At 38.9% G+C, this 12,719-nt stretch overlaps 1 protein-coding gene across 1 annotated transcript in view; it reads left to right on the forward strand.

Annotated features, from left to right (window-relative positions):
* Positions 1-12,719, forward strand: part of FAM227B (family with sequence similarity 227 member B) — a 526,050-nt gene that overhangs the window by 471,731 nt on the left and 41,600 nt on the right. The window contains exons 13-15 of the mRNA XM_089670312.1: positions 1,886-1,964; positions 3,248-3,322; positions 8,289-8,349. Of these exons, the coding sequence (XP_089526438.1) occupies positions 1,886-1,964; positions 3,248-3,322; positions 8,289-8,349 (215 nt within the window). The remainder of the gene's footprint in view (positions 1-1,885; positions 1,965-3,247; positions 3,323-8,288; positions 8,350-12,719) is intronic.

Genomic DNA, 12,719 nt, shown 5'->3' on the forward strand with positions numbered 1-12,719 from the left:
ATATATGTCAATATGTTTGGGAAGAATATTTTAAAAATGTATTTTTTCTTCCATGTGGGTAAACACAAGGATAAAAATGTTATGTATTGCAGCTTACCAGTCCTTAGATTTAGTGGCTGCATTCATTTTTTAGTTTTTAATTTTGTACAGAAAATACTTGTTGATCTTAACAGAAATGTTCCTGGCCTTGTACTTCCTATGGGCTGACCTGCTTTCCATTCCCATGTAATGGAGATGAACAGAAGCAAACACATTAATTATCCCCATATTTAGGACAAGTAGCAGAATGTGTTTTTGGATGTAATTCCACATATTGCCATGGCATGTGTGAGAAATTTCTCATTTTCCATAAACTTGTGGCAAAAAAATAAAATCTTCCATGGACTCACCATTCCTCTCAGCAAATACCTTGGGATGTCTACTTTCCAAAAAGGGGTCATTTGAGGGGTTTTTGTAGTGCCCTGGAATTTTAGTACCTCAAGAAATGTGATAGGCAGTCCAAAAGTAAAAGCTGTGTAAATTCCAGTACATATACCATAGTTTGTAGACACTATAACTTTCATACAAACCAAATAATATATACTTGTGATTTTTTTTTTACCAAAGGCATGTAGTAGAATACATTTTGGCCTACATGTATGAGGAAATTTGATTTTGTTGGATAGGCTTTATAACAGAAAGTAGAAAGTATTGTTTTTTTCAAAATATTCAGTCTTTTTCTATTTATATAATAAAAAATAAAAGACCCAGTGGTCATCAAATACCACCAAAATAAAACTCTTGTTGTTAAAAATAATATAAATTTAATTTGCGTTCATGTTGCAATTGCCAATTAAAGTAGCACAGTGCTGAATGAGTGCTGAGTGCAAGAAAACTCTCTGGTCATGAAGAGGGTAAAGCATTCCAGAGCTCAAGTGGTTAAAATGCATAACACTGGATATGTAGGGTCTTCCATTGATGTGCATTGACATGCTTTTTTATGCAAGCTGACATGTTTTAATGCATGTTGAAATGTTTTGACACATATTTTTATGCACATTAAATTTTTATGCATTTGCAGGGTATTTTCTCTGACATCACATCCTTTTCTTGTTTGTGGGATAAGAGAAGGAGTGAGGGAGAAAGATACAGAGAGACCAAAACAATGAATGCATCCATTGCTTACACAAAAGGAGATTAAAGGGCAGTTTTGGACCTTATACCAGGATTTACATTGTGCTCATCTATGGCTATAAACCCTGCCATTGAGACTCCTCACTAGCCATTTTTTTCATAGAACACTCTTTATTTCCCCCTCTCTATTTCCCCTCTAAGATGGCTGCTGTATGGGTCCTTATAAGGGACAAAGTAATAAAAACTTTCTTTTTCCCAACAGACTTGTGTTACGTTGATGTGCATTTATGTGCATTGCATACATGTAGCATTTTAATGCAACACACCACACTGCACATGTCACCAGCCTTGTGGTGTGAACAGTACACATAGAAAACAATTGTTTTCTGTGTATTTGTGGTGACCTGAATTCTTCCAGTGCGAAAAAATTCAAGTCACTTAAGTATGAGTGGGGCACTTATTGGAGCAGGGTAATAGGATTCTGGGAAATAACTTAAAACTAATTCTTGTTACAGTAATTTCAGGGAAGACAAAAAATAATTTGACAGTTTTGAAAATGATGGCGAAATTCAAATAAAAAAAAATTATTAACAATGGATTACAAACTTGCATCTGGTGCAGTTCTCAATGCTTCACCATCTCTTTACAAAAATATAGTTTTCTTTCTAAATGTTCAGGTATTTGGTAACATATTTGGAAGTGTGATGTATTTATATTTATTATATATTGTACATATATAACTCATTTTGTTTCCTTAACAATGATGAAATCACTCCTGCTGGACCCTCTTATCAAGATGTCATAAGGGAAACCCAACAGAACAGAAAACGTTTACAGCAGGAGTATGAAATGTAAGCATCATATAGTTTAATGATTTAGTTTCAGTTTTCTTGTTATACAGTATGTAGGACATTTTGATATTTTATCTTTCTTTATGTAGCAAACATGGTAAATGAAAATGTGATTAAATAGAAATCCATTTCCAAATGTCTGTGAGTAGGAATGTGTATATATAGCATGAATATTGGACTGACCTTTTGACCAAGTAAGGTTAAATACATCCAGTTGAGCTATTTGATTAAAGCCTAAACATTTCATTTAGCAGAACTGTAAACTGCAGATCCACAGTCCAAATGGTATCAGTAGGTTCCATTAAGATAAAGCTGCCTCTAAGCCTCTGTGGAGATTAATAGAGATGCTTGCTTACACATTGGCAGTACAGCCATGTATCTGGAGGACTGTTAGAATAATGTGAAGTGACAGGGTTAGTCCTGTGATCTGCACTGCGTGTTTCTGTTTACTTATGTTCAGTTATATTTTATTGCAAAACGTTATTATATATTTATCTACAACACTTCCTCAAATACCTTTTGATAATATTCTAATTGCTATGGTCACATCAAGTAAAGTAGAACTAAACCATCGATTCAACAGTTTAAAAAAAACGTTACATTCCCGGCATGTGCAGGGAATGCCAACTGTCACATTTGCTTCTGCTCTCAACCAACCTATCAAACCATTACATGGCTAGGGTCATAAATGATCACATGTGCAGCATCATGGCAGTTGAAGATCAAACAGAGGCTAAGATGGCAGCTTCCTGGGCTGAAAATGATAGGAGAGTTTAGTTCTGCTTTGGGTCATTGGTAAATCTAATGCTGGCCATGCACATGAACCTCACATTTTGGAAGCTTTCCAAATCCCACAATCACATGCAAATGAACAGTCCACAAAAATATCCCACCCACAATTTCAATTGTTTCCCAGTTTTGCATGAACAAAAAAAATGTAATTGCTGTAGAGACCAATTGAAACATGATAACATAAAAACCTTGTGTTTTCCTGACAATTTGGAATGCTTACTTGCTCAAAAGCAATCTATTATTAAAACACTAGGGCAACTTGTTTGTGGACTACTGAGTTATTTGATCTACATTTTTCATGTGTTCAGTTAATAAATGGCTGTCATTGGTCAGACACAGTGCAGAATTCTGTATCTGGCCAATAAAAATTATTTTCCACAGTATGAACATATACTGTAGCTGTTAACTTACTTTTTCACATATTATCAACAAGTAATGTTTATACATTTGTACAATTCAGTTTTGAAACTAACTGATGTTTCAATCCACAGGAAGGAAGCAAAGACCCAAAAAGAACTTGCAGAGATTCAGCAACAGAATGCAAAAGTCAAGAGGCAAATTCAGAAGTAAGAAATTAAATAAATATGAAAAATAATTGTTATTTTTCTAATAATAGCACATAAGAGCATAAGAATAAATGCACTAATATGTGGATCTGAAAGTGAAAATTAAAGGATAAGTTCATCCTTAAGGAGCATATTACATGTTACACTCCTATTTAGGGTGTAACATGCTCCTATGCACCTGCCTCCAGCTGCCACAGCTACCTTCTCTGACAGCAAAATGGCTCTGCCCACACAGCCATGTCATTCATTCACAGGAAAGTATGAATGAATAAATTACAAGTCCCATCCACCATGGTGGATGGACTTGTAGTATCAATAAACTGCAATCAGTTAGTTCGTAGTTTATTCCCACTGCTTACAGCTCAGTAACTGTCTGCCTGTACAGAGGTACAGGCAGAGCACTCTAGGCAGTTGGTGCAGGAGCCTGACACTGATCGCGGATGCAATTCTTTGTAGGCACTGCAAAAATTCAGATGCTTTTTCATATGGATGTCTACATCTCAGCCATAGCAAGATATTGGCACTGCTTCTAACATATGCATAGTGATGTTCACTGTAGCTGAGCCTGTTCTTGTCCTATCTACCTCTTACCATCTGTCCATCAGTACAATGGACAGCCTTTACTGTAAGTTCTTTTTAATACAGACCTACAATAAAATTTTAACTTTAACTAGAATAAGGCTTTGCTCAGGTGTCCCTTTGCAGGAATAAGTGTTACCACTTACGATTTTAAAATGGGCAGTGTTCACACATCTCCATGAGTCATGAATAGGGCAGTCTATTCATTTCAATGGGCTGCCCTATGCGCATTTATTGCCCAATTGCTCCTTTTTGGGCAACAAGCTTAGTGCGATTTTTTAAAAGTTCAATTCTATTGCACAAAAAAGCATGACAGAATCACACCATGTTTGGGGTGCTATTAAAAGTAATGGCACCCAAACACACATTTTGCGTTAGGCCATGATTTGGAATCACAGAAAGAACCCCTGTGATTCTGCCTATGATTCCAAATCGCCTATTGCGATCAGGGTCTAAACAGTGATAGAAGGTCTGAAAAATTTGCTGAGCATTTATTTGTTCCTGTTACTTTTTACTTAGCTGTGATGCTCCTGTGACAGCAGAACAAGAAATAAGCAGAGAGGTCATCACCAGAATAGAAAGACACAGATAGTATTATTTAATCTGACAAAAACAATTTACCCCTATCCATATTACTGGAAAGAAAAAGGTTTTCTTGCAGTCTGTTTCCCCACTGAAATCTCCCCAACGAAGACAGAAAAGGCAATAAAATCCTTTTCTATCCATACCCCACTTTTTAAAAACAGTTTTGACTAAAGTTGTGCTTTTCCTTATTGCCGTAAACAGGAAAGGACTACTTACCTGGTAACAAAGTGTAGTTTCACTTTTTTTATTATTAAATTAAAAATATTATGTACAGTACATATATAAATTGTTCACATTGTTAGCTTGGTTTTTAAAAACTCCAACCCTTGCTATATGTAATACACCTAGGGGTCTATTATTAAAAAGTTTTCATACAACTTTCACAGACTTTTAATTTGGATTGAACTGGGATAATGTGTATGACTCTTGTGTGAAAACTTTTATAAATAAACTTTTTACTGTCTATTGCTTTAAACCAGCATTAACCCCAAAAGCCAAGATTTATTATATTGCAGCTCACCAAGTTTTAGGCGTGATGGCTGTATTAGTTTCCTTTTTTAGGCTTTCTTTCATCTGGTGATCCAGCCAGCAAGTCTGTTATCATTCAAAAGAACAATCTCTCTTCCAGATTTATCATTTTATAGAGATGAGACAAACCATTTACAACTGGCAAGGGTGCTTACAACTTTTATTTATTTATATAAAATGTTATCCTAAAAGGAAAAAAAAGGTTGCTGTAACTGATTATAAAGTGTGAGCTGGAGTTTGGCTGCAGTCTGTTAGTGTATTTAAATGTGCTAGTACATTTAACACTCCCCTTTCCCTCTGATTGACAATCCTGCTGTCCAAATCTTCCCCCTGTGGTCATTCATCTAAAGTGGGAGCACTCTGACATAGGAGGTGTGTTACTGGCCAGATCACCAGGTGAAAACAGAGGGAAAAAAGAAACCTAATGCAGCCACATCTAATGGTTGGTAAGCTGCAATATATTAATTTTTTTTTTGCTTGGGTTTAATACCACTTTAATGATTATACACATTTTGAAAAATTAAAAAAAATAGAACTATGTGTCATGTTATAATTGTCAACAGCAAGGGCGAGCACAGACATAGCATGTCTCCCACTTCAAACAGTTCTAGCTGCCTGGATGAGATCAAGTAAACTGTATTTCATCAGTTGTTCCAGCTTCATAAACTAGGACAAAATTATTGGATTATATTTACAGATGTAGAAAGCCTGCTATTAGAAGCACTGCATTTTTTATTAGATGTGAGCTCTTTGTTAAAGGCTATGGTGTTCATGTCCTTCACATTAGCATCACTATTTATATCTCATGCCTTCTCAGAAAAGTTATAGTACGGCAATTCCAATTCACAATGTGGATGATGTCAAGTTTAGTATAATTTATCTTGTTACTAATACCGGCCTTAATACTTTATAGCATCTTTAGTAGTGGTTAAGATTATGGTTCTCTAATAATGTTAACAAATATGATACAAGGACATAATAATTGTATGGTTGCAATAATGTACAGTGTATATAGCCTATATGGTTCCTTAAAGTGAAATTGTCAAATTTGTTGAAAATTTCACAACACATCCTGGAGGTCCATCCAATCCAGTCCTCACTTTGTTGGCTCCCCCCAATGGCAAGACTGTAGAAGATCAATCCAATTTTAACGTACACATTGAAGGTTTGGGATTCCTACAAATATTCTGCGGGTTTAAGGTCTCCTCATTTGCTTCTTCTCTGGCTATTTGATTGTCCCTTGTTCCTACCTGGGATGACAGACAAAGCCTCTTTTGCTTGGTGGATATCCCAAGGCTTTGTCATAATTCATGGAATGTTAACTGTGAAAGGCTTGCGAATGTTCGCTCAGCTGCAACACCTTATCAACACGATATCTTCAACTACAACACTTTATCGAACCTTTGGTGAGAAACACTGATTATCCAAAAACTCTTACTGGATTTGAATCCGCATATAACACACATGCAACTACTAAGGGTAGTTTAGCCCTGATTTTCCTGTCCATCCACGTCCATCTAGCAGAGTCACTACCTCGGTACTGTGCCCAGCGGGCCCAACACTTGAGGACGCCCTTATCACAGGACAACTGGACACATATTTGGCAGGCCACCTCGAACTGCTCCCAGAAAATACAGGCATTAGAGAAATACTACAAAGTTCTCACTAGCTGGTACTAGCCCCGGCGTGCATAGCTAAGTTTGTTCTAGGATGAAATCCGCTCTGATTTCGAGCGTGTAAATATACAGGAAAAATGTTCTATATTTGGTGGTCCTGTCCGGTGGCCCACCGCCTATGAACCAGGGTATAAAACATAATTTACTCAGTCATGCACATCAACCTGAGGAAGAAGCTACGTGAAGCCTTTATTAATAGGCTGTTACAGGATATCCTTCGCAGATCTCAGATGCTACTTGAGCTCTTTTTTTATGCCAACAAGGCAAACCATAGCATGTGCCTGGAAGTCCCCGGTTCTCCACTTTGATGAAGTTATGTCTAGAATCCAGGGCATTTTTATCATTGAAAAGCTGATGGTAGTATTGGAGAACAAAGATGATAGGTTTATATCAATTTAGCAGCCCTGGCTTGATTACCAGCCACTATCCAGATTCACTGTTCAGCTGGCCCACCTTTAGAGGGTGTTCTTAATATCTTCCCTTAAAACCTTCTGTCATGACAGGCCTGTGTCCAAGATTCTTCCATGGCAAGACCTTTCTACTCCCTTCTTCTATATCGGTTTCACTCTTCTAACTCACCCCTCCTTCTTTTTTTCTTTTTGCCCAGCTCTTGAGAGGACCCGTTTTCACTTTCTAACATTAATGGTTGCTTTTTGAAGCAAAGTCGTTGCACTTTTTATTTGGCACGACCTGGCCTGATTTTCATGGTCCTATGCCTGGTCAGCATTCCTAGAATGCGTCCTTCCCTTTTCTATTTATATAGCATATTTACTTAAAGGACTGCTTCTCGAGACTTGGTTGTACACTTGTCAAGGCAACAAATATGTTGAGGCTTAGAGATCATTGAATTATGAGTGAATTTTATTACATTGTACAAGACCATAGTTGCTATTTTGACACATCACTGTTACTATGAGGACCCCTGTATGGTCCAAGTCTTTATCTCACTTTATGGATTCTGTTTCTATTGCTGCCTGCACTGCCTACACATTTGTATGTGTTTTACTAATGTATCAATACAATATTTTTGGTACCAGAAAATTTCACAACACAGGCAATTAAATGTTAGCTCTTTTTCTATGAGAATAGTATCTTGGAAGCCTACCAGCCCTCTAATATAAACAACCAGTGGGTGTTCCTAAGCTGTTATAAACCAATATCTTTGTTGTGATCTCTGAGAATGAAAACTTCAAATTAAAACCAGTCAGGGATGGCTCATATTGAAGTATGTTTACTACTTGTTAAGAATATGCAAATGGTTCAATGTACAAAGTCTGGGCACAGGAATACTATATATTGACTGCCATAAATAAACCTGGATGCATCCAAAGGGCAATCAGCATTCAAGACCACAAGATTGTATAGACATTATTAGTCCTCAATGAAAGGGGTACAAATTAGTATGCAAGTTCCATATGTAGTGAGTGGTTTTTGCACAGCAAGCATACTATAGAAAGCTGGCTTCAGTCATTTCTGCTTGTCCTTTATGTTAGGATGGGCCCAACAAACCGGTATATTTTTGAAAAATGTGTTGTTCATTACAGCTCAATCTCATGGCTAAAAATCAGAGCAAATCATTTTTACATTTTCTATTGTAGAATGAAGCAGGAACTTTCAAGTGGAGGGAAGCTGAACACTACTCTTCTTTTGGAAAAACTGGTAGGAAATGTATTATTTAAAATTTTGAGTTAAGCTTTTGTCTTATCGTGTGTCTGATAAATAGGTGTAATGAAGCAGAACTCTGGGGAAATAACAAAACTACCCTTGCAATGGGGCTTCCCCATTTATATGAGCGTTTTTTTTCCAGCGTTTTTCTGTTTTTATGCCGGCGATTAGTAGTGTATAGCTGGTTGTTAATGAGTGGGCTGCAAGCTGGGTTGATGACTTCCAGATTCCAATAAGAACCCGCCCACAAACTTCCACAACCATAGTCCAGGATTGTGGGGATGAGGCCTTTGACCCCATCATCATGGGGACAAGGTGCTTTGGGGGGGAAAGACCCCACCTCAAAACACCCCCCAAATTGAGGGAATGTGGCCTGGTATGGTTGGGGAAGGGGGGGTCTCTCTTGTGCCCCCCTTTCCTGACCTGCCAGGCTGCCTACTTGGACAAGGGTCTGGTATGGATGTGGGGGGGGGACCCCATTCTGTTTTTTTCACAAGTAATTACTAGGATTTCTTTTATTTACACTCTACTGACAGCGGGCTTCCCCACTGACAGCTGATGAGTCATCCGTTGTTAAGGACGCAGTGGCCATGCATAGTAGCATTTTTTTAAGGTAAAAAGCCCAGGTAATAGCATTTTTTAGTAACAGTTTAGGAGCATTAGTGTTTTATTAGAATTTTTACAGTATGTGTAGAAGGAAAAAAAAGCTAGAAAAAAGCTGTTAGGAGTGTTTTAGTAGCATTTGGTAGTGTTTAAGAGCGTTTAGCATCCTTTTCTGCTGGAAAAACTCTCCAAAAACCTCTACAAAAACATGTTTTTTTTGTTCCTAGACGCTGAAGCTCAAAATTCTAATAGCCTAAAGTAGTGTGCATGAACACATAGGATAACACTATTTAGCTTTTAGGAGCAGAAAAAAATCCTAGTGTGCATGGAGTCAAAAAGAGGTTTTTTTCTGCTTCTAGAAGTTGAAGCTTGAAAAATGCTTGTAGACTACAATAGTGTGCATGAACACATAGGATAGCACTATTTGCTTCTGGGGGCAGAAAACAAATGCTCATAAGTAGCTGCTAGGAGCCCAAAAATAATCAAGTGTGCATGGATCCTCAATCCTTGCAGTGCATGGGGTAGGGATTCAGCTTTAGGCTCCATGCACACTAGTGTTTTTAAGCTGAAAAAACATTGGAAATAGCATTTTTTAGTAACGTTGTAATAGCGTTCAGATGCTTTTATGAGCGTTGGTGTTTTATTAGTGTTTTTACAATACATGTAGAGGAAAAAAGAAAAAAAGCTAGAAGAAAACTGTTAGGAGCATTTTAGTAGCATTTAGGAGCATTTAGGAGCATTTAGCAGTTATTTCTGCTGGAAAAACGCTCCAAAAAAACTCTACTCTTCTGTACACTCTGCTCCTAGATGCTGAAGCTCAAAAAATGCTATTAGCCTAAAGTAGTGTTCATGGATACAGAAGATAAAAATATTTTGCTTCTAGGAGCTTAAAAAAATGCTTAGGCTCCATGCACTCTAGCAATTTTTCTAAAGCTCAAAAAATGCTGGTAATAGTGTTTTTAGTAGCATTTTAGTAGCGTTTAGAAATGTTTAGGAGCATTAGCGTTTTAATAGCATTTTACAGTGCATGTAGGAAAAAAAAAAAGCTAGAAAAAAGCCGTTAGTAGCATTTTAGTAGTGTTTAGGAACATCTAGTGTTTTTTTTGTTTGAAAAACACTCCAAGAACTCTCTACAAAAACATTTTTTTCCTGCTCCCAGAAGCTGAAGCTCAATAAACACTAATAGCCTAAAGTAGTGTGCATGGATACATAGCAGAACACTATTTAGCTTCTAGAAGCAGAAAAAATACTATTAACAGCTTCTAGGAGCTTAAAAGCCTAAATCATAAACTGTATCTGCTTACCTCCACTGCTTTGTGAAGCGTAGCTCTTTGGTTTAATAAAAATCAAGGATTTACTAACAGTGACACTGTTGTATCTAACTAGGGAGAGCTCAAAAACTGAGACACACCCCCCCCCCACCCCACAGATTTTTTCACAATCATTATTTATTTCAGGTACTTATATATCGCTGTCAATTTACGCAGCGCTTTACATATATATTGTACATTCACATCAGTCCCTAACCCTCAAGGGGTGTACAATCTATAAAGTCCCTAACTCACATTCATACATACACATACTAGGGACAATTTAGACAGGAGCCAATTCACCTACCAGCATGTCTTTGGCGTGTGGGAGGAAACCAGAGTACCCAGAGGAAACCCACGCAGGCACAGGGAGAACATGCAAACTCCAGGCAGGTGGTGCCGTGGCTGGGATTTGAACCAGCGACCCTAGTACTGCCAGGCAGAAGTGCTAACCATTTAGCCACTGTGCTGCCCATAAATCATGGAAAGCAAGTTTACAAAAGTAGACTCCAGGGAATGCATTTCATTTTAAAAGAAGCCTTAAAAAACAAAAGCAGCCACCATATTTAAGGATTGGTAGGCTGCAATATACTATTTCTTTTTATTTTGGGTTTAGATATGCTTTAAGGTTTTGTATTGTAATACAACTTCCCAAATTAAATGTCTGTGCTACCTAGCTACAGCTGCGCTGTATATCAAACGGATTTTCCTTAAGGCTGGGTTCACACTCATGCGGTGCGGTACACCGCATGTAATTCGCACAGGAACTGCACCACATTCCTGTGCAAATCACATGCGATTTGTGTGCGATGTGATTTGAGCCATACATTATGTATGGCTCAAATTGCACCGCATCCGCACCAAAAAGGTGCTGGACCCTTTTTTGGGTCTGCACTAGAATCGGATCGCATGGTTATTCACATCTATGCGATCCGATTCTGCACATCGCACCGCATTTTGCAGACCGATTTCGGGGTGTTGTTAACTTAACATACACACCCGCAGCGGTTCGCATGAACAGGGTGCGATTGTGATGCAGTGCAGAATTTGCACAGAAAACGCTGTGAATTCCGGTCCGTATCAGTGTGAACCCAGGCTAAAGCCCCGTACACACGATGAGAATATCGGACGAACGATCGCCAGTTTTTTTCGTCTGCTAGTCTCACATCGAAAGTGAAAAGGTTATTAAAGATACGAAAATTCTCCTATGAAAGAAAAGAATTTCGAAAGTGATGTCATGTATTGTCGTGATCGGCTCTCGAAAGCTGTGTACTAACGGTCCGATTATCGGACGATCGGTCCTCGTATGAACATTTTCGTACAATATTCTTATAGTGTGTACGGGGCATAAGAGTGTACAGCCTGGATTGCCTGTATGCTCAATACCACTCTGCTGCTAGGAAGTAGAAACAGCTGTTTCATTACTGTGACATTATGACTTCACTTAGGGATTGTACAGTACTATTCAAATGAGATTTAAAGCATAAACAAACCTTGTTAACCAAGGCCAGAGTAACACCAATCTTGGACAAGCCACTAGTTATGCTATAAAATAAATAGAACTGAGAATCTGACTCCGGCTATGTGATCAGCTAAACTGTTTACAGATGTGCAGAAAGTGTCAGTTAGCTACTGGCCAGAAATTCCATACCTAACAAGAGGGGACTGCTAAATATCTTTTGGTACATGAGGTAGGCACCACTGCTAGAATGACATCACATATCACTTTAAAAAGTGAAACAAACCAATAATTAACGTCATTAACACAGCAATGTGCAGCAGGATAGTTTGTCCTCCATATCATTCATGAACTGATCACAGGACTTTGAACACTTGATCATTTTCTTGGCTTGGGTACATGGTTGGGGTCAGAGGCGTAGCTAGGATATTTTGTGCCCGGGGAGGAATTATAAAATTGGCGCCCCAACCCCCCTCCACGTTTAATCACATCAGTGACACCAATGATGGGACACTATTCCTCCCACTGACACCAATGACACTTACCTTGCTGACCCCTGTTCCAGCCTAGGCTCCTTCCCTCTCCCATCCACAACCAGCATACCTGGTTGCAGCAGCACCATCTGCACGGCACACTTACCGGTCAGCTGTCTTCTTCACTTGCTCCGGCTGCTCCCTCACTTGATCTGCCGCTCGGCTCCTCCTCTCCAAGCTCCGCCTCCTCGCAGGTGATTGGCCGCCTGTGTGCCTTTCCTGAGCTACAGTTCTGGCGCCCAATCACTGGAGAGGAGGCGAAGCTTGCAGAGGGAGGTACAAGCTGCCATAGGCTGTCCAGTGAATCCGAGGGTGTGGCCAGATGACAGGGGTGGCATGTCATCCCGCCTACACATCGCGTCCAGGGCAAAGAAGACACCGGACCTGCGGACCTCTCTACCCCTCCTCCAGCAGCGCCTCCTGGACTGGATCGTTGTGGGACTAGGACACGGAGCCGGG

Source organism: Staurois parvus, unplaced genomic scaffold (assembly GCF_062004578.1).
Source record: "Staurois parvus isolate SC_StPar_1 unplaced genomic scaffold, SC_StPar_1.0 ptg000089l, whole genome shotgun sequence".
In the NCBI taxonomy this organism is placed as follows: Eukaryota; Metazoa; Chordata; class Amphibia; order Anura; family Ranidae; genus Staurois; species Staurois parvus.